Source organism: Macaca fascicularis, chromosome 5, assembly GCF_037993035.2.
Source record: "Macaca fascicularis isolate 582-1 chromosome 5, T2T-MFA8v1.1".
NCBI classification, from domain to species: domain Eukaryota; kingdom Metazoa; phylum Chordata; class Mammalia; order Primates; family Cercopithecidae; genus Macaca; species Macaca fascicularis.
This window is the reverse complement of record NC_088379.1, coordinates 151,340,980-151,368,865: the sequence shown is the minus strand read 5'-3', so window position 1 is coordinate 151,368,865 and position 27,886 is coordinate 151,340,980. Positions and strand designations below refer to the sequence as shown.

General features: G+C 37.5%; 1 protein-coding gene across 9 annotated transcripts in view; it reads left to right on the top strand.

Moving 5' to 3' along the window:
- Nucleotides 1–2,323: 2,323 nt before the first annotated feature.
- SLC10A7 (solute carrier family 10 member 7) overlaps nucleotides 2,324–27,886 on the top strand; it is a 256,432-nt gene continuing 230,869 nt past the window's right edge. For all 9 annotated transcript variants that reach the window (XR_010587032.1, XM_005556029.4, XM_005556027.4 and 6 more), the window contains exons 1-4: nucleotides 2,324–2,646; nucleotides 7,144–7,226; nucleotides 14,386–14,522; nucleotides 20,099–20,174. Coding sequence is in view for 8 of the 9 variants with exons in the window: in XM_005556029.4 (XP_005556086.1) it covers nucleotides 2,547–2,646; nucleotides 7,144–7,226; nucleotides 14,386–14,522; nucleotides 20,099–20,174 (396 nt within the window). In the remaining variant the exon portion in view is untranslated. The remainder of the gene's footprint in view (nucleotides 2,647–7,143; nucleotides 7,227–14,385; nucleotides 14,523–20,098; nucleotides 20,175–27,886) is intronic.

Below are 27,886 nucleotides of genomic sequence, written 5' to 3'. Positions count from 1 at the left end.
CCTAAGGTTCTTGGAACATATCCTTCCAGAATAAGGGGGGACTACTGTGATTGAGTTAAGGATCTTGAGAGATCATTTTGGATTATCTGGGTAGGCTCTAAATCCAATGACAAGTGTCTTTATAAAAGGTACACAGAAGAGGAGGTGCAATGTGAAGATGGATGCAGAGACTAGAAGAACGTGGCCACTAGAAAAAAAATACAGAGGAGAATGTGATGTGAAAGCAGTGGCAGAGATTGGAGCACTGTAGCTACCAGCCAAGGAAGGCACCACCAGAAACTAGAAAAGGCAAGGAAGGACTCTCCCCTAGAGCCTTCAGAGGGAGTATGGCTCTGCCAAAATCTTGATTTTGGACTTCTGTCCTCCATAACTAGTGAGATAATAAATTTCTGTTGTTTGAAGGCACCCAAGTTCGAGTATTTGTTTCAGCATTCACAGCAAACAAACACAGGCCTTAAGAGAATATAATTCACAGTACCTTATATTCTTTTCCTTTAAGTACCATTAAAATCAAAACAAAAAAATCTCTGAGTTAGATTCTGCTCTAAACAGATCAAAGAGGTCTTAGTAAATATTTTGTGAACAGCTGTAAAGTTAAAACAGCTCAATTTCTGTAAACTTAATGTTTAATGATATTTTAATATGAAGCTATGCCTTCAATGACTGAGACATATGACTCTTTAACCTACTAAGAAATTACTATAAGAAAATAATTATGTTGTAAACTATCTTTCATTTATCTTCACTTATCTTCTGCCTGCCTGACAATTAACATCAAATTTTATCATATTTCATGTACCTGTCTCTTTTCAGAGTAAACTGTTTAATGTCATCTATGTCTCCCCGTTAAGTTCTTTTTATCTTGAAATTAATTATTTTTCATGTTGCCTGATGTATAATTAGATGACACTTGGTACTGTGTAACCTACAACTGGGAGCACAACTCTTAAAGTGGCTTAGTTTCTGGAAGTTGTGCCATCAAGACAAAGCTGAATTAAATAGAGGAAATGACACGACGAGTGTCTTTCCAGCTTTGAATAAATTCAGAATTAAAGTCTGGCATCACGAAACAATCTCTTCCAAACCTTAAGTTCTATTTTTAACCATTAAAGTGGCAGGTGCCAGGTTATTTGAAAACGTCACATACTTTTTTCTTTCTTTCTTCATCTGGATGAATGATACAGAGGAGTTCATGCTCTTGCAGGGTCTACCGGTAGGAAGTCCATTCATGAAACCATCAATGTCACTGGTTGCTACAAGACATTTCAAGGAAGAAACTGGAAGACAGAACTAGCACTCGTGGCAAGGGAAGGTAGGACTCCCCAACCTCTCAGACTCAATCCCCCACCACCTCGGCTTTGGAATCCCCGACCGTCTTCCCAGAGTTTTCCTGTGGCTTGGGTAGGTCAGCCCTGGGGTCGAGCCAGAGTGGGCACCCGCACGCCCAGGGGCTTGCCAGCGCAGACTCCACTCCGCCCGCGAGTAGCTTGGTTGGTGGGAAGACTTGAGCTCTCACTCTCGCCCGCAAAGGCAAATCTGCCCCGATCCCTGCAGTCCTCCCCAGTCCCGGAGACAGGTGTGGGCCGCGGAGGGAAGGGGATCCGGGCCAAATGCCCACCCGCAGGCGAGCAACCTGGCGAGGTCCGGCCCACCTTCCTTGGGTTGCAGCCAACACCGGCAAGCCGGGGTTCAGCAAACGTGGGCGTCTGCCCGGCGCCGGATTTTCAACCCACCGCCAGGAGTAAGGCTCCCCGCCCACCAGCGAGCCACTTTCCCGCGCGGACACCTCTAACTCCTGCAGCTGAGGCTGGGAACTCGCAGATCCAGTGGCCTCCCCTCCCGCCCGCGCACACGTCAGCGCTGGCGTCGTGGAAGCGCCGTAATGTCTCGAAGAAGCGCGTCTCCAGGCTTGCATCCCGCTGTCGCAGCTTCAACGGAGAAATCCCTTGCCCCAAACACACGTCAGCCCTGCCCGCGGAGTCATGGCACAGCACAAGAGAGGCTCTCCATGGAAATATGCTCCAGAAACGTGGGTGGCTGTGCCTAAAGGTTTGTTAGAGAAGGACAATCAGTGAAGTCTTGCTGGCTGTGGCGCCTTACGACGCTCTCCCCGACCCCTTGTCATTTAGAAAGTTCCGCAGGTCTCGGCAGCGGTGGGTTTGTTAGCCCCATCCGGCCGCCAGTCTCCCTTGCCCGATTGCCCACGTTTGTCGGCCTGGTCCAAGTTCTTCCTTTCAAAACATCTGCACCTGCGAGCCCGCGGCCGGAGGCGCTGGGGGCGTTTGTGCGCATGTATTCGAAGGCGCGTGGTAGTGATGGCGGCGCTCAGTGAGACTTTCCTGTCACTGGATACTACTACTCCCAACCTTCCTCAAAGCCGCCGGAGCAACCCCCAGGTCTTTAGTTTACAACTGGCAATTTGACTTGCTCTGCTGCATGTCTGGAGGGACCAAGGAAAGTGTGGAGACGCTCCAGGGATTAGGTGATCGGAGCTTGAAAAGAAAAAAAGCCAAACAAATAAACAAAACCCACCCACCCTAACAAATATGAGGCTGCTGGAGAGAATGAGGAAAGACTGGTTCATGGTCGGAATAGTGCTGGCGATCGCCGGAGCTAAACTGGAGCCGTCCATAGGGGTGAATGGGGGTAAGTGCTGCACCTCTGCCGGCTCCACCGCGGCTCCCACTTCAGAACTAATTTGTTAGTCTTGGAAAGGTGGGGCAACCCTCGTTGCAAACGCTTGCCAATTTCAGGGGCATTGACCAGCTTTTGGCCCTTTTGCTGATTTTCTAATTTACCAATCCCAGAGGGAACTTGTAATTAGGAACGGGGCAAAGGAATTTGAGCGCAGGTAGCCTTTTCCGTAGACAAACAATGACTATCCTCAGTGTTAAGAAGTGAGGTTACAGAGAATGAAACTTACTCCTCTTGCCTTCAAAGTAGCATCCTATCCCAAGAGAATCTAGGTTGCTGAGTTCAGTATCTATCCTGGAGTGGACGTCATTATCGAATCTACTTTCGAGTCCTCCCCGCCCCCACATTAAAAAAAAAAGTGGAGGAAAAACAAGAAAAAGGGACACCACCGCCCCCAACTCAGATTTTATGGCCCACATGTTGAAGAGTGATGATTTGCTGTAGTTGCTGGCACTCCAGAAACTCCCAAGCCGACTGACACGTTGCACTCTTTCATTTACAGGGCACTACTTCCGTGTGCTGCCGGGATTCAGTTGCTATACTAGCAGTCTAACAGATACAGACTGTTAGACTATGTGTAATGTAGTGTGTGCTTTGGCAAGGAAATGTAGATGGACTGAAAGCATACTTAGATCTCTGAATAGTGGGAGTTTTGTACTGGAGGTGATGGGCACTGGTGGGAACATTAGAAATACTAGGTTTTTTTATGCCCCACCCCCCTATACCTTTAGACAATCTTGTCCTACTTTTCATAAACATTAATTGAATTTATTCAATTCGCTTGTCTTTTTGACCTTGTTTGTCAGTTTCCAAGCTTATTGACAGGTTTAATACCTAACTCATGCAACCGGAGCAAATAAGGACCGAGGTGAACAGGCACAATCTTTCATAGTAGGAAGCGCTCAGGAGGATATTTAAAGTTATTTGTATCTTTTTGTTAAAACATGATGGAAGTGAATGAAATGATCTCTCAGGAGAACAGTAGTGGTCCCTTCTCCCCTTAACCTCCACCCAATTACTCTGTTTAGAAGTAGCTTCCGGGAACATTTTAAAAGCAATTATTTAAACCAAAATTGTGGAGATGAAGGCTTTTTTGTTTGTTTTAAAATTTTGTTCTTTTGTATTCAACTAAGAACAAAATGTGTAGAATATGTAACTATGAGAATAAAGCAGTTATTCCTGGTGGTTTCTCCCTCTGATTGATGGTAATAGTTTCTTCTTTAACACCGCTGCTCTGTGAACTTTTGGGAAACTCTTGTGAAGATCAGGTCTGTCAAATGAAGACCCCCCTATCCCCGGAGCTAAATGAATAGTAAGACTTAGAGTACCTTTGCATGATCTGCAATGCACACTTAACTAGGTATCGCTTCTGGTGTTAGATCTCTTATTTGCTCAGTTTTGAGATGAAACTACAGAGGATGTATGATCTTTAACTTTAAATCTGCAGGGGCTAAATTTGGCAAAATATCTTTTACCTTACATTCCCAAATATTCTGTGGGAAGAAAGGTGTTGAATGCTGAATCATTTCCGTGGGGCTTTTCTGCAGTGGCATGTATGAGATAGATTCTGCAAACTTATGTGTTCCATAGACTGCTTATTAACATTTTGGTACATTATTGTATCATAGAAATGCCGTTTCCCATTTTCACTAGTCCTTATGTCTTTAATGTAGGATAATTCATTCCTTTGTTTAATTACAATAGAATGTTAAGAGTGAGAGGGTAACATTTAAAGTGTTTTAAGCCAACATGCTTCTTTTACAGTTGAAGATACTGAAGCTTGATGCCAGGTGATTCTCTCTAGGTTAAGGTAGCTAGCTTAGGGAATAAGAACTATTGGAGACCGGGTATTTAAAATTTCTGGGAAACTTCTACTTCTCAAGCAAGCCAGATTCCTTGACTTTAAAATCTGCTCCTGAATCACCCTGCTTAGCTGCTGAAGAAATATTGCTTGTGTGAGCTGCTGAGACAGATTCACTCACAAGTGTAAAGATAATGTACCTCTTTGTAAAAGTTTTGGAACAGCCTCCACTGCCCCCAAATGTAATGCCTTTTGCACTTGCCTTCTCCCTTTCCCTCCCTTTTCTCAGATCTCAGCAAAATGATTTGTGTAAATGCCAGGCATATTACATAATTTATTACAGCGTTTGAGGAAATCTTTGTTTCTTTTATTCATTGTTGTACTACAAATGCCTAAGACATAGTAGGTCCTCTCTCTCTCTATATATAAAATTTTATATATTATGTTAAATAATAATATATATTATGATATATATTATGTATAATATATTATTATATATTATGTATAATATATTATGTATAATATATATTCTTTCTCAGAGGGGCCTTGAAATATTATGTATATTATATATTATGTATATAACATTGTATATCTAATATATATAACATAATATATAAAATATGTTATATACATAATATATTATGTTATGTTAAATATATGAAGACTTTATTATTATATATTATGTTATATAATATTTATATTATATTATATATATGTGTTGTTTTTTCCTGAGCTTGGTCTTCTGTCCATATATCGAGCAAGTAGAGAGTTTCAGGCTATGGAGGAGCGATGATTGTTGTCCTGTTCTTTTGCCTAAGTGAGTGTATTAGTTTCTTAGGGCTGCCACAACTAATTACCATGAACCAGGTGGCTCAATACAACAGAAATTTATTCTCTCATAGTTCTAGAGGCCAGAAGTCTGAGGTCAAGATGTTCTCCAAAGGACATCTGGGAAAGAATCCTTTGCATCTTCTAGCTTGTGGTGGTTGCCAGCCATTCCTTGGATTGTGGCAATATAACTCCACTCTCCAGCTCTGTCACCACATGGCTGTCTTCCCTGTGCATGTGTCTGTGTCCAAATTTCCATCTTTTAAGAATACCGGTTATTGGATTAATGATCCTCCTAATCCAATAAGACCTCATCTTAACTTTATTACATCTGCAAAGACCCTATGTCCAAAAATGTCACATTCACAGGTTCTGGGTGGGCATGAATTTTGGGAGTGGGGGACACTATTCAATCTAGTACAAGAGGACTGAATAGAATGGCATATATGAGATGATCTTAGATTTTTTAAAATGTTGCCATATACTAAGATTTCTCAGCTTTGGCACATTGACATTTTGAACATGATAATTTTTGTTGTTGGAGGGGCTGTTCTATGCCTTCCAAGATGTTTAATAGAATTCTTGATCTCTACCCACTAGACGTTAGTAGCACATCCTATCCCCCAAGTTATGACAACCAAAAAACATTTCTAAACATTGTCAAATGTCCATGGAGGGCAAGATTGCCACTGCTGGAGAACCATTGGTATACAGGTATAAAATGTCATTTTCTCAGGACTGCATTTTTTGAAAGAATGTTGTTCTTTGTTAGCACATTAGGTCTTCAAGCCAATTGTGGACATGTCACAAATGATACTCATATCAACTCACAAATGATACTTTTAACTATTGTTCTCACAGTGTTAACACATTTGAATGCTGCCATCCTAACTCCAGAGAGGATTTCCTGGAAGGCAGGGATCAAGCCTGGCTGGGTCACCATGTATCTCTAGGGCCTAGCATAATTTAATAATAATTACAGTCATAGCAATATATTATTGAGTACTTTATATGCATTATCTCATTCACATGGCAAGTTCTTAATAAGTATTTGTAGAATGAATACTCTTGGGCAGAACTGAATACGTGTGTGATTACAAGCTTTTGTTTCTGGTATCCTAGAAGAAATGAAATAATATTTGCTAAATAGAAGGGAACCTCTTCCATTGATACTCTTCTTTGGGTTCGGGGGTATTTTGATTGTTATATAAGCGCTGATACCACGATAGATATAATTAGGACCTGTATTGAGGGATGTTGCTTACGTGCTCTCCTGTGTGCTGCTTTATTCTTCTGGTCTGAAGATACTGTGCTGAGCAAGACAGCCATGGTCCTTGCCCTCTGGAAAATGCTCTCTGGAGTTAGGCTGTATCACACAAATGCTTAACTCTGTTGGGACAGTAGGACACTAGGGGTGACACTGATATCTAAACTACCATTTGTTGTCCTTCAGTAGATTATTATTATTATTATTATTTTGAGACAGAGTCTTGCTTTGTTGCCCAGGCTGTAGTGCAATGGTGTGATCTCGTCTCACTGCAACCTCTGCCTCCTGGGCTCAGGTAATCCTCCCACTCAGCCTCCCAAGGAGCTGGGATTACAGGCATGCATCACCATGTCAGGCTAATTTTTGTATTTTTAGCAGAGACTGGGTTGTGCCATGTTGGCCAGGCTGGTCTTGAACTCCTGGCCTCAAGTGATCTACTTGCCTCGGCCTCCTAAAGTGTTGGGATTACAGGCGTGAACAAATAGATTCTTCTTTTGTGCCAAGTTATCTATTGAAATTCTTTTCTAACAATAACTCATTTTTCTCTTTTTAGGACCACTGAAGCCAGAAATAACTGTATCCTACATTGCTGTTGCAACAATATTCTTTAACAGTGGACTGTCATTGAAAACAGAGGTACTGTCATTTATGGGATACATGAAAAGCAGGGAGAAAAATTTAATTTGTACTAACCTTAAATTTCAGAGTCCTTTGGTAAAGCTATTTATAGCTATAATCTGAAGGATTCACTGTAGCAGAAGATAACTTGGTCAGCAAAGGACTTGTGTTTCATTCCTGCATACATGCATTATAAAAGCTATACAGTTGAGCAGCATGGGTCCTGAGGATGTGGTTATAATGAGTGTGTTTTTAATATGACAGTTGAACTGAAGCATCTACTTTAGTTCTACCTCAGCTTATGGTGGTAACTACAGTGGTACCTACTATGCCTGGGCACATTTGAGCTGTTGATGTTCAGTTTGGTTTCCATAACTTTTGTGGATCATCTTTGGTTCCCAGGACTCATGCTATTCAAATAATGCTTAATTTGTCATAACTTAATTTTTATTTAGAAAAGCTTATTGTTCCTTAGCATATCTATTAAATATTAATAGATGTCTTAAGATAAATATTGGTGTTTTTCATTTGACACGTATGTGTGTGTGTATATATATACGCACACAGAGATCCACACACACACAGCATACCCATATATATGTAATGTTATTTACTGATTCAGGTTTCACCGAACATGAGATTCTCTTGGAAGTAAAGAAATCCAGGCATTTTTACATTTACTTGTGAGAGAGGAAGTGTCGAATTTATGATTCTCTTTTGACTTACAATGGAAGAAAATGAGAGAGGAGAAAATACCCATTTGCTCTTGAAGAAATTACATAAAACTATCATTCTAACATCCTGTTCTTATGTAGATGGGAATATCTCACTATAAGAAGGTTTTTTTTGTTTTTGGAAATGGCTTTAAAAATTAAAATTCTGGTCCAGCATCATGTCTTACCTTTATTTAAGTGTAATTTGAATGAAGACTAAATTTAGTTATTTCCTTCTTAGACCACCCTAGTAGCAACATGGAAAAAATATGACTTTGCTAAATTTATGTATTCTGTAGCCATCAGGTTGGTATAAATCTTTTCATTGGTTTTTTTTTTTTTTTTTTTTTTGAGCCAGAATCTCACTCTGTTGCCCAGGCTGGAGGGCAGTAGTGCCATCTCGGCTCACTGCAACCTCCACCTCCTGGGTTCAAGTGATTCTCCTGCCTCAGCCTCCCAAATAGCTGGGACTACAGGCACCCACCACCACGCCTGGCTAATTTTTGTATTTTTAATAGAGGTGGGGTTTCACTACATTGCCCAGGCTGGTCTCAACCTCCTGACCTCAAATAATTCCCCACTTCAGCCTCCCAAAGTGTTGCAATTACAGGTGTGAGCCACCATGCCCGGCCTCATTGGGGTATTTTTTCATATACATAGGATCATTGTGTAGTGTCTATAACTGATAAATTATGTCTCAAGAATTGTAAATATTTTCTGTGATTACTTGCTCTTCTGAAAATAACTGACACGGGATGAGATTTCCCAGTATGTCAAATTCCAATTTTGGTAAACAATATTGATATGAGAGGACCATGATTACTACTTACAGGGCACAGACTTTTGTTCTGTCAACATATGAGTTCTAATATTGGTTCTCAAATGTGGGGCACAGTGATACAGAAAGATATTTGCCACTACCATAATGTTGGACTGGTCTTGTTTGGAGGTCTTCCTGCTGACCTTGGCTAATGCTCTTTATGGAGCAGCTTTCTAACCCAAGTCCTTTACTTGGGACGTTGCTCTGTGTCCCCTGGTGGCTGCTTAATGGCTACAGCTGTTACTTGTGCCATGGGAAATCCAGAAAGCGACTTGATTTCTCTCACTCCTTAGCTTCTTAATGCGATTCTGTGAAGCAGATAACTTTATGGGATGAAGGAGTTGAAGAAGGAAGAATGTCACAGCTGTCAGCATTTCTCTAAGGACTGACTTCTTTTGTAAGCACCTAAGAAACCTTCAGAGTCATCCAGCTAGTTTGGATCTAATGAAATGCCGTTATCTCGTGCTTTATCGTGGTATCTAAGCAGCAATCAGAGCCATTTCTTCCATGAAAAGCCCTTTTCAAATGAATACAACATTAAGTCATTTTCAAAAGCCATTTAACTTAAGATGTCCTAGATTGTATCATTGTGTAATATTAAACCACTTCTAAACCCTGCTAATTTCATGGGTAACTTGTAACTTAGGAGGTAGCAGTCATATTTGTTTACTAGTTAGTAATCCTAAATTCATTTCGGTGGGGATTGCGATTTGTATATTTTATTAGGTCCTAAAATAGTTCGTTTTTGCACATGGGAGACAGTGAATTATTATTGATTTGAGTTTATTTGGAAGCATTTGTGTTGGTCCCATTCAAGTTTGATTTATATTGAACATTTCTTGTATGACTCATACATTGATTTAATGACATGTATCTAAAATTTATTTTACTAATTCGTTAAAATTATAAAGGACGCTGTACTAATGCAATGCTTAGTCTTCAGTTTTATGACTATTAATTTCTAGTTTTTTGAAATTTTGTTGTATTGAAGTGAAATATGGTCACATTTAAAATTCATATTTAGTTCACTTCAAACCTTTAGTTTCGGAGGATTTGTCTCTTAGCCAACTGTGGCAGGGTGAATTTGTTTAAACAAATATCAATTAAGTGCTTATGGCTACAAGGCATGGTGCTGGGGATAGAAACAAATGTGAGCAGGAGACTCAGGGGCTGAAAAAAGGTCCTGAGTAGGGCAGACGATGGAAGTTTTTCTTTATTTTTCTGTAAAAATTATTATTTTTTATCCTATTAGCAGAAAAGCAAATATAGCAAACTCTAAACTTTAGACTTATGCTGTTTGTTTCAAGCCCAGAGCTATAAGCCTGACTCTCAGCAAATGAATGAAATGGTCAGATAAAGGGTTACAAGAGAAATCGGTGTCTAATGAAAATATTTCTGTGTCCCAATCAGAGCCCTGGTTTTAAGCAATGCTTGATGCTGTCAGTGAGACTCTGGTACAATCAGTACATGATGTGGAGTGTCTTCTTAAGTTTATTTTAATGAATTTTGACCTATATTACATGTGAATAAACAAACTATGATGCAGAGCCAACTTTTTGATTATTCATGATGGCACTTATTTGACTATGTGGCCCAAAATTCTACATGGGTATGTATGAAATAATAACTATTTTAGGATTTACAGGGTTTACTTGCTTGTTCTTTTCTGTTATTATCTTGTTTTATCTTTATGGTTGTATGAAGAAGATATGGAAAAATATATGACTCTGGGATTTTGTGAAAGTCTTGAAAATCTTTCTTAGAAGCACTTCCCTATTGTTAAGAGGCCCCTTATGAGCCAACATGGTTGGTTGTTGTGACTCGTTTTGCTCGGTTCTTTACTGTATCATCATCCCGATGCAGTGGCAATTTCTAATTGTCATTTATTAGGTCAGCAGTATTTTCTAAGCACATTTTAGTTTTTATAACTTGTTTCTTTTGTAATAAAAGTGGTATTTACTTATTGTAGAAAGATTAGAAAGATTAAAAATAACTACTATTAACTATTAACATCCATTTTTTAGTCCTTTTTAAAAAATATGTTTTATATGCATAATATTTTAAAAATAAAATTGTATGGGAATGTAAGTATGTTTATACCCATATTGTGGACCCATACACATATACACATGTAATCTTATCCTATTCTTTTCATGTAACATTATCTACTTTTAACATAATTTAATATTATTTAAATTTTCTTTCTATATTATAACAAAAATGTTTATTTTATTTACTTTTATGAACATATGATTTATTCACATAGTTCAGAATTAAAAGGTATAAAGATATGTGTAAGTCTTTTTTTTTCACTCTTCCACCAACTATCCAGTTTTCTTCTCTGGAGACAGACAATGTTAACAATTTCTGTGTACCTTTCCAGAGATATTCCATGTGAAACATACACATGTGTATTCTACCCCCCTACAGATTGTATTTCATACTGTTTGGCACCTTAACTTATTTTACTTAAAAAACGTATCTTGTACATTGTTTCATCTAAACACATAAAGAACCCCATTTTTTTTGTACACCAAATAGTATTCTGTTGTATGGTTGTGTCATGATGTTTTTTTGTTGTCCTCTATTGATGAACATTTAGTTAATTTACAAGGTTTTGCTATTACAAACATGTTGCAAAGGATAACCTAAAAATATATTATTTCCTATATTTGGAAACATATGTGAAGGATAAATTCCTAGAAGTGGAATTGCTAGGTCAAATGATATATGTAGTTTAAGTTGTAACAGATATTCCAAGTACCTAGAATGGTACCAGGTGCTCAGTAAGTATTACTTAAATGAAGGAATGAATTGCCAGGTTGTGCTCTCTATAGGTTATGCCAATTTATACACCTATTGATAAAGTAGGGGAGAGATTCTGTACACCTGCATTCTCATCAACAGGGTATTTAATAGCTCGTAACACTCCAATTAGATTTTAACTTTTTAAATGATTCTCCTATTTTTGGACATTTGTTTCCAGATTTTGCTCTAATAAATAACATTGTGATGATCAATTTTGTGTATAAATATTTACAATCACTTTTTATATCTTTAGGATAAATTCCTAGTCATAAAATTCTGGGGTCCAAGAATATGAATTATATAGTCCTTGATATGTATTACCACATTAATTTTCAGAAAAGTTATGCCATTTTTAATTCCTATCAGAAGTATATGCAGTCTGGGCATGGTGGCTCATGCCTGTAATCCCAGCACTTGGGGAGGCTGAGGCGGGTGGATCACCTGAGGTCAGGAGTTCCAGACAAGCCTGGGTAACATGGCAAAACCCTATCTCTACTCAAAATACAAAAATTAGCCGGGTGTGGTGGTGGGTGCCTGTAATCCCAGCTACTTGGGAGGTGGAGGCAGGAGAATCGCTTGAACTCAGGAGGCAGTGGTTGCAGTGAGCCGAGATCGCACCACTGCACTCCAGTCTGGATGACAAGAGCGAAACTCCGTCTCAAAAAAAGAAAAGAAAAAAAAAAGTATATGCAAAAATGCCTTAGTGTATTCTGGCTAATCGTTTCATTATGGTATTTTAAAAAATAAAAATACTAATATTTGTTTAGTGTTTACCAAATGCCTCTGAGTATATTTAAATGAGATTTGGCTTCAAGGCTGTTGAGAATGAATACTCTGAAACTGCTGGTGCTCAAGTTTTCTCTGGAGTGGAGCTCTAAGAATTCTGATTCACTGTAAGGATGGCTTGCTTTCTCTTAGGTCTGATCCCAGGACCTAATGTGACTTCTGGTAGGCTGAGCGTTTTCTAGTGGTCCTAAATTAGATTGCCAGAAATTCTTTAGATGTCATTTAGGGATGTCTTGTGACCTAACAGGAAGCAACTGCTGTGTGGATCTCCACACAGGGAGATAGACAGTGGGAAGTGATGAGACTAATCTCAGAATGTGGTGATGAGCGAATTAGTCTGCATTAACGTACTGTTGATTAAACTGATAAACTTTGGCTAATGTCTCTGAGGCTGAGGATCTCTTGAACATCTTACCTGAACAAAGGGGCCATTGCAGTTCTATACTTACAACCAGTGACTGTCTGGCATAGTTGAATATGCTTTAATGATCACTTGCTTGTTTTAAAGGACTATAGTTTTTCTAGCACTTTCCAATTTTATTTTAGTTTTCCATTTTGTTTTTATTTCAACACAATATAAACTCAAATGCAAATATTGTTAGTTTATATCTATTTGAATCCCAGAGGTTAACTAATTATCCTTTTTTTAGGTGTCAAACTCGTAACGTGTGCCTGGTTTGTTATGTTTAATGTGCATTTTCTTCTCCTCTTGGGGTAGCATTGGGAGAAGCAGGCACGGGTTTGCTAGCATGCGAGAAAATTTAATTCTGATATTCACCATATAGTAACTCTCAACTTAAATTTCTTCATCGGTAAAACATCGGTAAAAACATCAGATAATAGTATTTACTTAATTAGGTTCTTGTGAGGATTAAGTGAGATAACATGTAAAGTGACAAGCTCAGATTATGGCATAAAGCTGGTATTCTGTTAATGTTAACAAAGAATCTAGTGTAGATTGTGGAAGAAAATGCCATTTGGAATTAGAGACTATCATTGAGGGAAATGTTTTTTAAAGTATTAATTTGTAGATTCAGTAACATCTTGCCAAATCAAGGACTTAAAGCCTTGGTGCAACGCATAGAGGTTAATTACTGTATTTGGTTGAAATGTGATAGATGTTATTAAGGTTTTTTTGAAAATATTTATTTTTTATATAGGTAAACATACATGTATGTTGTTCAACAATCCCCAAATCTATGCTAGTATAAAGTATAGTTGGCTTAGTCCTGGTCCAGAATTTTACACATCTGATTTGTTAGGGCTTATTGTGTATTGTAAAGAAATTAGAAAAGAATAGTTAATCGAGACCATCCTGGCTAACACGGTGAAACCCCGTCTCTACTAAAAAAAATACAAAAACTAGCCGGGCGAGGTGGCGGGCGCTTGTAGTCCCAGCTACACGGGAGGCTGAGGCAGGAGAATGGCGTGAACCCGGGAGGCGGAGCTTGCAGTGAGCTGAGATCCGGCCACTGCACCCCAGCCCGGGAGACAGAGCGAGACTCCATCTCAAAAAAAAAAAAAAAAAAAAAGAAATTTTAGGCCGGGCACGGTGGCTCATGCCTATAATTCCAGCACTTTGGGAGGCCAAGGGCGGCGAATCATGAGGTCAGGAGACTGAGACCATCCTGCCCAACATGGTGAAACCCCGTCCTACTAAAAATACAAAAATTAGGGGGGGGCCTGGTGGTGGCGGGCACCTGTAGTTCAAACTACTCAGGAGACTGAGGCGGGAGAATTCCTTGAACCCGGGAGGTAGAGGTTGCAGTGAGCCAAGATCTTGCCACTGCAATCTAGCCTGGGCAACGAGCAAAAACTCTGTCTCAAAAAAAAAAAAAAAAAAAAAGAAATTTTAAACAAAAATACTTTATAACCTTCGTAAGTAACTTTTTTGTCTTGCATTGTCTCATGTGCATTTACTTATAGATAAAAATTTTAGCTATGAAAAAACTCGAAATTAAAAACTAACTCGTGATGTTATTTTAGTAGCGATCTGCTTTCAGGAATAGTTTTCTTACCTTTGTTTATTTTGTTTCCTTAATTTTTCCAGGAGCTGACCAGTGCTTTGGTGCATCTAAAACTGCATCTTTTTATTCAGATCTTTACACTTGCATTCTTCCCAGCAACAATATGGCTTTTTCTTCAGCTTTTATCAATCACACCCATCAACGAATGGCTTTTAAAAGGGTATGTTTAAATCTTTAAAAGTGGGTCCACTTTTAATGGGGCATCTCTAGAGACATTGTTTCTATGGCAACTATATACAAAAGGGCTTGTGTGCTATCTTAAAAGGAAGTAAAAACACATCTTTGTTTTCCTTTAAAACAATAGTATTTCATCAAGGAAGTTCATCAAATAACAGAATCTTAAGATACACCCTCATGCTTCATCCTGAGGTTTTAGGATGAGCACTTTTCTGAGAATTTTAAAGAGTGGTCTTGGAAAAAAAATGAGAAGGACTAGCAGATGTAAGATCTGTATGCCAGTCAATTGGATGTCAATTAATTAGAAAATAGCGGAGTATAAGGTGTGTTTTAGAAATGTATAAGAAAGAAAAAAATACCTATATATGGGACAAACGTTACCTTTTCATTGTTTTATGTTTGATATAATAGTTGAACTTAGAGCCTGAAGATTGAATTCTGACCATATCTCTAACATACTATGTGACTTTGAGCAAAGTTTTAAAATAGTTTTTAATGTCAATTTCCCTATCTAGAAAGGAGGATAATCATACTTTTACTGCTTATTTACCAATGATGTTGGAGATATCAATTGAAATTACTTATTCATTGATTCAAGTTATTTATTTAGCTTCTACTTTGTTTCAGGTGTTATTATAAATATTGGAGAAACAACAGTGAAATGCCCATTAGTTTTGCATGTTGGGGAGTCTCAGGGGGTGTGGTATCAATAAACAAGTAAGTAGATGAGCAAGATAGAGATAAATGATGTAAAAAGAACAAAACAGTGAGATAATGTGAAAGTGGTTGGGTGGGCAGGCTGGTGATTAATTTAGATTTCAGAGTTCTGGGGGCAGAATGTTCTAGGGAAAGGAAACAGAATGTACAAAGGCTCTAGGGCAGGATCAAGCCTGTTGTTTTCCAGTCAGTAAAGCAGCCAGGAAGGCCAGAGCCTGGTGATGTAGAGGAAAAATACCATGTCCTAACAGTAGAAAAGTAGGCAGGAGTGCGCTATATAGAGCCTTATAGGCCATGGGACAGTGTTCGGATTTTATTCTGAGTGCTATAGGAAGCTATTGGAGGGATTGGAATGAGGGAGTGATGAGGTCTGATTTATATTTGCAAATGATTCTTCTGATTGCTATGCGGAAAAGAGATAGTAGAGGGGCCTGAGAGAAATCAACTCAGAGAGTAGTGGTGAGGTAGCAGTTCAACAGAGAGAAATGAATGTGTGCCAGATAGATTTTACAGTAGAACTTTCATTGGTGATGGGTAAGGAGGATATAGAAAGAGGACAGAGGAACCAAGGTTTTAGGTTGGAACCACTGGGTAATTGGTAGCATCACTTACTTAAGAGGGGAAAACTAGGTTAGGAGGCATGGTGGAAATCAAGAGTGCCATTTTGGCCAGATTTAGTTTGAGAGAATGACCATCAAATTTCACCAAAAAGTGTAAAATGCCACATAAATATGATGACATCATTTTAGAGCAACAATGTATTATGCATATCAATAACCAACAGCTACTGAATATCTACCATGTGTAGGCCACTCAAGGAATACAAAGATATTTACTCATTTTTGTTGTCTTCTGGGAACTTCCAACCTAGTTGGTTATATAGGATATATATATATATACACACATACACACACACACACACACACACACACACACACCTCCTAGTAATCACCAAAATGCGACACCATGTGATTTTTCAGATGAGTGGTGTAATCAGTTAAAGAATAAGCAGTTCAGCAAAGGTTGGGTACTCTTGGATTTCAAAAATGAGGCATTAATGAGATACAAAGATAAAATGTTTCCATAGGGTTGGCTTGCAGAAGGCCTGAATTACTGGCTGAGGAGTTTGCATTTGAAGGTATAGATGATGGAGAGAGAGCTGTTAAAAATGCTAAACAAGCACATAACAACATGTTTAAAAGTGGCTACGAAGGAAGATTAATTGGACAGCTTGCAATCTCAATATGCTAAATAAAACAAACAATTCTGACTTCAAGATGTTGAACTTAAAGGAATATACACTTACCGTAATTCACTTAGAGAAAGCTCTTCCTGGCTTAGTGTTTTTTCCGTTCCCCTCCCTAATTTGAAAGTACATACTTAGTATATTAACTTGAAGGGGTTGCAGAATCATGTTTAAGTTGTTGAAATAAAGATATTCTGAGCACATACTCCTTACCTTGCATAGTAAAGGGACAGAGTAAGGTAGAGGGAACATTGAACAGGCCTTTTTAAGTGTCCAGATTGGCTGAGAAGCATCTGGACAGGGATGATGGTGGCAGTAGTCATGGAGGAAACTGGAAAGTTAGTTGTGACAGATTGATTTTTTTTTTTTTTTTTTTGAGACAGAGTCTCATTCTGTTGCCAGGCTGGAGTGCAGTGGCGTGATCTTGGCTCACTGCAACCTCTGCCTCCTGGATTCCAGTGATTCTCCTGCCTCAGCCTCCTGAGTAGCTGGGATTACAGGTGCCCGCCACCGTGCCCAGTTAATTTTTGTATTTTTAGTAGAGATGGGGTTTCACCCTGTTGGCCAGGATGGTTTCAATCTCTTCATCTCGTGATCTGCCCGCCTCGGCCTCCCAAAGTGCTGGGATTAAAGGTGTGAGCCACCGCGCCCAGCCACAGATTGATTTTTGAGGAGCAAGTAGAGTCACATATAACTTCAAAGTTTCAAACTGGATCATTAGGGAAAAAACTGGTCCCATTGACCAAAAATATACGTAGATTCAGAGGGGAAGTTTATTTTTTAGAAAATATATGAATTCATTCTGGAGATCTGTTGTACAGCATGGTGACTGTAGTTAATAACGTATACTAGAAAATTGCCAAGAGAGTAGATGTATATGTTAATTAGTTTGATTGTGGTAATAATTTCGCAGTGTATACCTATGTCAAAACATCATGTTGTATGCCATAAATTTTATAATATTTGCTTGTCAATTATACGTCAATAAATTTGGGAAACAAATATATAAATACAATATTAGACGTGCTTAGTTTAAAGTGGCAGTCATAGGCAGCTACAAATTTGGGAATTGTAGTTAGGGCTAAAAAAAAAAACAAAAACACCAGAATGACTGGTTTAAAAGACAGAAACTAAATTTGAATGAACTACAACAGTAACCATGAAAATATTAGAGTGCCCTGAGAAGAAGGTAAGCAGAATGAATATGAGGAAAAAGATACCAGATTTGGTGATTTGGAGATTACTGGTTACTTTAAGGTTATTATTACTATTAGAGGGGGAAGAAATCTCCTTTCGGAGAAGTAAAGAGAGAATGGTCTGTGGGGCCATGGAGGCAGGCAGTCTTTAAAGGTCAAAAGTGAGTCACAATGAGAAAAGTGGGATTGTATCTTGAGGAGGCAGCACCACTCATTTCACTCATTTTGCTATTAGTTATCTACATTTGTGCATTGACTCTTCTGCCTCCTTGAACGCAGGAATAATGTTTTTATTTCTTTTTAAAAATTCTTTCTTGTAGGATTTTACCCATAGAAGATATATGTATTCAGTATATAGTTGGCAAATTTTGTCTTTTATTTATTTATTTTTGAGATGGCATCTCGCTCTGCTGCCCAGCTGGAGTGCAGTGGCGCGATCTTGGCTCACTGCAACCTCCGCCTACTGGGTTCAAGCAAAATTTTTGTCTTTTTAAAGCTATGAGAATTCTGCTTTTTTGCATATAGAAGGGAAGGGGCTGGAAGAGGAGGGATGAAAAAGCTAGAAAGATTGAAAATGCATGAGAGGATCTGTCCTAGTATTGGGGGTAGGGGAGACAGAAGGCAGAGAGGCTGAGGTGGGAGGCCTAGATAAGTCTGTGACCCATAAAAGTTTTACCCCAGATAGGTGGCTTTGTGAGTTTGGAAAGTTACTTAACTTCTTTCTTCACTTCAGTTTTCTGTAAAATGGGAATAATAATAACAACTTATCTTAAATATAACTTTTGAGGAATAAATGAGATAGTATGTAAAGTGTTTAGAATAGTGTCTACTACAAATGGTAAATGCTCAGTATTAGTGACGATGATAACAGACTCTAAGGAAGACTCAGAAATTGGGAATTCATAATAGGGTAGACCACTCTAGTAGCTCTTGGTAAAACAGATCTGGAAAGAAGACCATATTGAATGGAACTGAGTTGGAAATTCCAGTTTTCTTATGCTTCAATCAAAATGAGTTTAAACATTATTTTTCATATTTCGGACCTAATGTAAATCTATTGCATAAATTTTAGATAATATATTCTTACAAAAATGAATAAAAATATAGTTGACCCTTGAACACTGTGAAGCTTAGAGGTGCCAACCCCCATGCAGTTGAAAATCCACATATAACTTTTGACTCCCCAAAAACTTAACTACTGGTAGCCTAACCATTGACTGGAAGCCTTACCTATAATATAAAGAGTCAATTAACATATACTTTATATATTACACGTATTACATATTCTTACAATTAAGCTACAGAAAAGAAACATATTAAGAAAATTATAAGGAAGAAAAAATATATTTACTATTCATTAAGTAGAAATGGATCATTATATAGGCCTTCATTTTTCTCATCTTCACATTGAGTAGGCTGAAGAAGAGGAAGAAGTCTTGCTGTCTCAGGCGTAGCAGAGGCAGAAGAAATTCTTGTATAAGTGGGGCCCTCACAGTTCAAATCCATGTTGTTAAATGGTCAACTGTAACCTTTAATCATACCCATTCAAAATCTAAGTCAGATACTCTGTGTCCTCTATGCCCTGTATGAACTTTCCACTTAGGCCAGATACCTGTTCTCCCCAGAAGATATATTCTATGTGGATTTTGAGTAATAAAAAAAATTTATAGTACTTAAGTTTATTACTCATAGTTTCATTTGCTTGTTATGCAGTTTATTTTCTGTCCTAAACTAAGAAAATAGACCTGTCATGATCTTGGGTGTGTGCACTTAATTTAATAAAAACCAAATTGAGAATAGATACTAGAATTTACTACAGAGTCTGAATGCAAAAGTGTATGATTGTGTCATGCCTGTTTCTGTAATGTTATTACAACATTAAAATGTCTTTTATGAGATGAAGGTTTGAAAACTACTCTTCTATAGAAAGAAATCCAAAGATACAAGCTTGTGTCTTGTCAAGTATTTTGAACTTTGGAAGTGGTTTTGAAGATTTAGAGACTTCCTACAAACAAAATGTAGGGAAAATATTTTTCACTTTACCTAAAAATAACCTAAGACTACATACACTTACCAAATGATTAGCCATTTTGGTTATCTTTCAATGACTGAACTCACTATACCTTGACTGCTTTTTGAATTGTATAATAAGAGCTTAAATAGCTTAAAATAGACTCACTCAAGCCTATGGAATAGCATAAGAGATTAGAACCCATACATTTGCAGCACCTTGTAAGCCATATTGCCTTGTGCAGACTTGTCTAAATTCAACAGGGCATGTGCATCAATAAATATGCCCTTATTTTCATTTGCTCAGCCTTGCTATTTTAGAATGAATGTGGTGACAGCTGTCTATGATTTAAAAAATTATTTATAGTTGGATTTTCTTTTCTTTTTCAGTTTGCAGACAGTAGGTTGCATGCCTCCGCCTGTGTCTTCTGCAGTGATTTTAACCAAGGCAGTTGGTGGAAATGAGGTGAGTCATGGGGCTACCTTATTTAAACATAAGTGCATGCTGTGCTTTTATTTCAAAATTGTACCATAGTTTTGAACATGAAGGGTTGATGTTGCAGAAAACTCCTAGCCATAACAGCTTGTGAAAGAAGGAGGTGTACTTACATATTAGCATGATGCTAAAATTGATCATGATGGATGGAATTTAGGATTTCAAAGAGAAGAGCAAGGGAAATGAGTGAAATAGAGATAGTGATTTTTCTTCTACCTCAGTGGAAATTGGGAGACAAAGGACAGAGAAGACCTGGGAAAGGCATTTTTCATCCAAGATTCACAGCCTGAGGACATCCAATATGGCTATTCCTTATTTCCAAAAAAATTGTTAACAAACTAAATTGATGGGGAAAAGTTCAATATGTTTAATGACAAGTGAAGATGATATAAAAAGAAGAAATTAGGCTAGGTTTATTAGATGAATTCAAAGAGATTATTCAACTGCTAGGGGACTATGGCACAATAATTGTATTTGTATATTGGGGTAGCAATTGTCCAATGCAGAAGCTACTTATAGGGGGTTCTTCCCTGGTTGAAAGGCCTTATGACTTATACTGAGGGACATTCATTTGTGATAGCTTATTTCTCCTTTTCTACTTATATTCTCTCATTCAGAAAAAAAATGCTATTGAAGGAGGGAAGATAATGGGTTTCCACTTCAGTTCATTCTTAGGATTCTGCTTTCAACATCGATTTTCATTTTCATCCACTTTCTGTTTTCCAAAAATATTGAGTACCTGCTATATTGAAAACAGGTTTATGGAAGTATCATTGACATATAACAAACTGTATAAACATAAACAGTTTAATGCTTTGACATATGTGTATACTTGTGAGACCACCAACACAATCAAGATAGTGAACATATCCATATCCATATATACACACTCAAAGAGTTTCCTGAGTCCCATTGACATTCCTTCCTTCTGCCCTTCTCAACACCCCCTTCCCCAGGCAACCACTGATCTGCTCTCTGTCACTGTAGATTAGTTTGTGTTTTTTAGAGTTTTATGCGATGGAATTATACAGTTTGTGCTCTTTTTTTAAAAAAATCTTTTCTAGCTTTTTTTACTAAGCATACATATTTTGTAATTCATCTATGTTGTGTTCATTAATAATTCAGTACCTTTTTTGCTGAGGAGTAGTATTTTATACAGATATGCTACAAATTGTTTATCCATTCACCTGTTGATGGAAATTTGGGCAGTTTCTAATTTTTGGCTATGAGCATTTCTGTAGAAATCTTAAGTTTATATATAATATACCCCCATTTCCTTGGAAATATCCAGGAGTGGAATGGGTATATCATCTGGTAGGTGTAAGTTTTAGTACCTTTTAATCAAGGAAGAATCATCTATAAATAGTTATAAGCCTCCTATAAATAGCTTCTGATGTAGACTATTTCTCTTAATATACAAGCACTCTTCTTTTACTACATATGTATGTTTAACTTTTAAATAAATCACCAAACTATTTTTTAAAGTGGTCATACAGTTTTACATTCCAACCAGTAGCGAATGAGAGTTCCAGTGTTCTACATCCTAGTCAACATTTGGTACTGTATTTTCAGTCTTTTTAATTTTTGCCATTCTAATATGGTGTAATGATATCTCATTGTGGTTCTAATTTAATTTGTATTCCCAGTGATACTGAGTATCTCTTCATGTGTTGATTTGCTATTCATATGTCTTCTTTAGTGAAATGTCTATTAACTCTCTTGCTCATTTTTTAAAAAATTGGGTGGTTTGTTTACTTATTGATGAGCATTAAGAGTTCTGTATATTCTGGGTATGTCTCTTTCATCAGATATTTGCTTTGTCAATATTTTTTTCCTAGTCTGTGACTTGTCTTATTATTTTTCACCAGTGTCTTTTGAAGAACAGAATGGTAGTGGAGACAGTAAAGGTGATTGGATTCTGCGTGTATTTGGTACAGGATATGCTGATGAATTAGATGTGGGGTGTGAGAGAAAAAGAGGGATCAAGAATGATTTTAAGGTTTTTGGTCGAGCAACTGAAAGGATGAGGTTGCTGTTGCTATGTGAGAACAGGTTTGGGGAATATTAGCCTACAGAGGCTAGGCTATTCTGGGATAACTAAGAACTTCAAAATCTCAGTGGTTAAAAATATACATTTATTTCTTGTTCATGGTACATGTCCCATGTGGGTCAATGGGAAGGTCTTTTGCCATCCCCAAAGATGCCAGATTGATTGGAGGCTCTACTATCTTGTAGGTCTACCCTCTGGATGGAACACACAACATTTTCACTTGCCACAGCAGAGAGAAAAATTGCAGAACCACAAATAGGTTTTTCACTGCCCAGGTTGACAGTGATACATGGCACTTTGCTCACATTAAATTGGTCAGAATAAGTCATAAGGCCTTACCTTGTGTTGTCATTTATGTGTGCTGAAGGAGAAGGGAACTGACCTTAGTGAATACTTGTAATGTCAGCCATATAGGTAAAGATCAAGAGTTTGGTTTTTTGATGTACTAAGATGTCTATTATATATCCAAGTGGAAATACTAATGAAGAATTAGAGATATTAGAATTAGTAGTTTAGGAAGTGGTCTAAACTAGAGATATAAATTAGGGAATCATCAGTGGATAAACGTATTTAAAGCCAAAATTGGATGAGATTTTTTGGGGAGAGAAATAGATATAAAAGAGAAAAGGTTCAAGGACTGAGCCCTGGATCACTCCAACATTAAGAGGTCAAGGGAATGAGGAATAACCAACAAAGACAACAGAGAAAGCAGCAGTAATGAGAGCAGGAAAAACAGGGGAGCATTGTGTCAGGGAAGCCAGGTGTCCTGGAAGCCATGTGAAAAAGTGTTTGAGGAGGAGGGTCTGGTTCACTGTGTAAAATAATGCTGATATAAGTTGTGTAAGGTAAATTCTGAAGATTAGCCGCTGAATTATGCTACATGGAGTAACTGGCAGCCTGACCAGAGTGGTTTTGGTGGAGCATTGAAATAAAAGCTTATTTGGAGTGGGCTCAAGAAAAAAATGGGAAGAGCAGAATTAGAGATAGAAGTAGAGCCAACTGTTTTGAGGTTCTCTGTGATGAAAGGGAAAAGGGAAATGAGGTTGTATTTAGAGGGGATGTGGGGTAGAAATTTTTTTAATGTAGAAATAATAGCATGTATGTACCATGATGAGTATACTACACTAGAGAGGAAACTGTTGATGTAAGAGAGAGTGTGTATGCTGGAGTAATATATTTGATCAAATGAGAAAGAATAGTATTGAGTTGTATGACTGTCAGTGAACCTTGGGCTGTTTATTTATAATAACAGAAGTGAAGGCAGAGTGTGTGGATATGGATGTGTGTAGCTGGGCAGAAGGGGTATACTTGGTCTTTTTTAATGGTTTTTATTTTCTTAGTGAGGTTGGAAGCAAGATCAACAACTGAGAGTGATAATGAGGTAGGTGGTATTGATGTTTCAAAAGGGAGGAGAAAGTGTGCAATTGCCAATTAGATGAGGAAAGTGAGTTAACTTGAGGGTATGGCAGGACAGCTAGGCTGGACTGAGGAGCCAGCTGAGATGCGTAGACATGCGTTGAAAGTGAAGCCAGGCATTGTGGTTGTGTGTTTTCTCAAAGCCACATTTAGCTTCTTAGTGTAGGAATGAAATTAGCAGATAGCTGGATTTAACCAAAGATTTCATTATGTCAGGTAGTTTTTACTATTTGCCATATAATTAGTGAGATAGAGGAGGTATAGAGTTTTAGACTAGTATGCTCTGTGGTTTTCTTTCTATTGTGATTAGAGATAAATGTGATTTGTCTAATGGTGATTCCCTTAAGAGGTGTGCAGGCTATATTGATTTTAGAGACTAAAAACCTTTTTGTTCCCAACTTTTGGCCAAAGTTCACATTTCATCCATATCCTTGACAGTAACATAGCATTAGATTCTTCTAAAGTCTACTTACATGTTTATTCCCTCAATAGATAAATTGTTTACATTAATGTTCCACGTTAATAATGTGGAATTTAGAAATATCTCCTTTGTTTTCTAAAAGTGTTAGTCTATTTCTTTAAATGTTTATATTGTATAGTTTCATGATTATCAAGCATTTTTGTAGACCGGGGTATAAGATATAATTTTTCATAAATCTTGAATATCAAGCTTCAGAAATGAAGTTTGCAGAGTCTAGTTTGGTCCTATCTTCTGATATGAAATGAGTAGACTATTTCATATTTTCACCAGATGGTAGGAGAAAATGATCAGCAAGAAAAGGTAGTAGAAAAGTTTAATGCTTTCCTAAAATAATGTTACTAGATAAGTGAATATAGACTTTTGTTGAAGTAAATGTGAAAGAAGATTAATCTTCTGTATAATATATTGGAAAGAATGTAATCTAAGGATGGACAGTGAATTTGTTGGTGTGTGTAATGAAAAGGTCCACAAGCTGGGCTCACTGTCACCTAGTATTTGATGAAGGCCCTGATTCTGCTTTCTGTGATTCTCTGCTCTGCCTTGCATGTAGCAGCTCTGTACTCACATGGGTTTTAAACATAGCAATAGAATTGCTGTGGCATATTTCCATGTTGCATTGTCCTTGCAAAATGTTCTTGATGGTGTTTATGTCAAGTAGGAAAACGTTTTCCTTCAGGATTTTGTGTTATCACCTTTTTCACATTTAGTTGATGTTCATGTATATATTACATATTTATATGTAATATATACATGTTTAATATGTGCTCTCATGTACTAAATAAAGTGTATGGTTGTATAGCATATTTGTTTTTAATGATTTTATGCAGTTGTAGTGGTGTCATTTGAAATGATTATTTTCATTTTGCGAAGTTGTTATAGAACGTAGGAGGAAATTTGTTTCTGCTACTTACACACTTTTCATTTTAAATGATTTTCAGTAAAATTGTTGGTTACCAAAAGATTTTGTCATGGGTTGTACTTTGGCAAGAAGTAACTTTATTGCTTTTTGTTAGTTAAAAAAAAAAGTCTGTTCTTATAACTTAGGTTATTTTTGTTTCAGTGAGCCAACTAGAATTTATAATGACTTTTAGCAGCAGAAGGGACTCAATGTATGTGCATAGCAGTATATATACCCTGAAATGCCAGTATATTTCTCAGGTAAACAAATGATACTGTTTAGTGGTAAAGCTGACTGACAATCTTCTTTTGTGGCTTTTACATTTTAAGCTATTTTTATTTGAATGTTAGAAACATGGTCAGCTTCTTATTTGTGATTGTTATTTATTCATTTGAATATTTTAAACACAAGTTTTCAAAACTGCAAAATTGTAGAGTGTGCTTTGACATGGTCCAGCTGGTGGCGATTGTGGCTGTGTGTATGTGTGTGTGCATGTAGCTGTAGTTCCTTTTTAAGTAATAGAAAAAGTAATAAGGCCGGGGGCAGTGGCTCATGTCTGTAATCCCAGCATTTTGGGAGGCCCAGGCAAGGGGGGATCACCTGAGGTCAGGAGTTCAAGACTTGCCTGGTCAACATGGGGAAACCTCATCTCTACTAAAAATAGAAAAATTAGCCAGGCTTGGTGGCATGCGCCTGTAATCCCAGCTACTCGGGAGGCTAAGGCAGAATAATTGCTTGAACTCGTGATGCGGAGGTTGCAGTGAGCCAAGATTGCGCCATTGCACTCCAGCCTGGGTGACAGAGCGAGACTCCATCTCAAAAAAAAAAAAAAAAAAAAAAGAACAAGAAAAAAAGTAGTAAGAGTTGGTTAATCCTAATTTTATTGCCAAAAATAAGATAGATCAGAATGTTTTATATTTTATTCTGACATGGGAGGCAAAAGATAAACACTTATTCTTTGTTTAAAACTATATATGTTTGTTTAGTTTAAATTTCTGTTCCAAATACAAGATTCTGTGATAAAATTTTTTTTTGATTTTTTTCCCTCCAAAAGCCTTACAAAGGTTTTAAACCTGATGAGACTTGCTAAGAGAATCATTGTATTTAAATTCAAGTTACTTCTGCCTTACAATAACTGTCACGTGGATTCCTTTATAAAAGAAAAAAAATTTCAGAAACTAGAAAATTATTCCCCTACGTTTGGAGAGGGAGTTACGTGGTTTTCATAGTATTGTTGTAGAACTGTTTCATTTCTTTGTCGTCTATACTGGTGTTTAGTGAAAAAGCAAGCAAGGTAGGGTTTGGGAAAGAGGCATTGTCTTCTTTTATCTCAATATTGCTTCTTTTGCATGCTGAGAAAAGGAAGAATTCAGCTAAAAGCCATTGCCTAAAAATGTGAAGTGAGTATGAAACCTTAACATCCAAGTAAAGTTGCAAAGCTATATAGCTTTGCAAAATTTTGAGAGCCTAGGTATTAAACAAGTAGAAGAGAAATATAATTAAGGAACATCTGCCTTCAAATATCTGAAGGAAAAAAGAAAAAAGCATTAAGAGTTGTAATAGATAAAAGTCAGGGCAAGTTAGAAAGGAGTCTTTAGTCAGATCTGGGAGTAATATTTAAACTCTAGGTTATCTGTGTTTAAAACCAAGCCTGGCAATTCAAACCATGAAAATAGGCACCTTTACCACTAGTAGCAGTGTACTGACTATAGGCATGTTATTTATGTTTATTTGCGCTGTTTTGATTGTTTGTTTCTTAAAATGGATTTCATGGATCACTTGCACTGGCATTACCTGAAAGATTAGAAAAGTAAACTTAAATTCTTTATATCATATCCATCCTAGACATATTGAATTAGAATGTTTAGTGGATGGGCCTCAAGAATCTCCTTCTTTTAAAAATTATGAAACCTATCATAGCTACAAAAAGTGTGTAAAACACATATACACAGTTTAAAGCACAATATGCACTTCTATGTCCACCATCCAGCTTTAGAAATAGAATACAGTATTCAACCAGTTGTTAAGCATCAACTTTAAGATACTGTTTTCTACCATAGAGAATAATAAGGATAGTAAGATCTTACAGGGGAGAAAAAGTAATCTTTTGCTCACCCATAACAAGGGTCATAGCTGACATCCCTATGACAAATGACACATTAACAAGAGAAAAGCATAACAAATTTATTTACCTAAAGTTTTAGGTGACATGGGTAATTTCAGAAATGTAGACCCAAAGAGCCAGGGAAAACTATATTTTTATGCTGTCTGAGGAAATAAGTGGATAGTTGGGGAGAAACATGGTTGGAAAAAAAAGGGGTATGCTCTAATGGTAATAAACTGGGGCCACTTAACAAGGCCAGGTTTTTCAGATTCTTTTCTGTGTCTCTGTAAGACTTGCTTTCCCTGAGTGTGAGAAAGGACACCTGTCACATGAGGATCTTCAGGGGAGAAGGGAGGAAGTCAGAGTGACCTTTCTGCTTTCTATGATCCACCTAGGGGAAGAGGAATTCTAGTTTCTATGATCCACTCAGGGACAAGAGAAAGAGGGATAGGAGACAGGAGGGCAGGAGAAGGTTACGGAGACCATCTTGCTTTTGAGGCCCCCTTGTCTGTCTCAGCTCAAAAGTACTCAGTATGCCACGGCACCATGCTTTAGAGTATTGTGTTGTGAGACATGACAGTCCAGTGCCTGACTTTGAGAAGCTTACGTTTAACGTGATATTACAGTATTCAGAATCTCTACTTCATGTTATAAACCTCACAAAAATAGGCGAAGCATAGTGGAATAGTTTTGCCTAGCTGACCCTCATCGTTAAATTATTGTTTTCCATTTT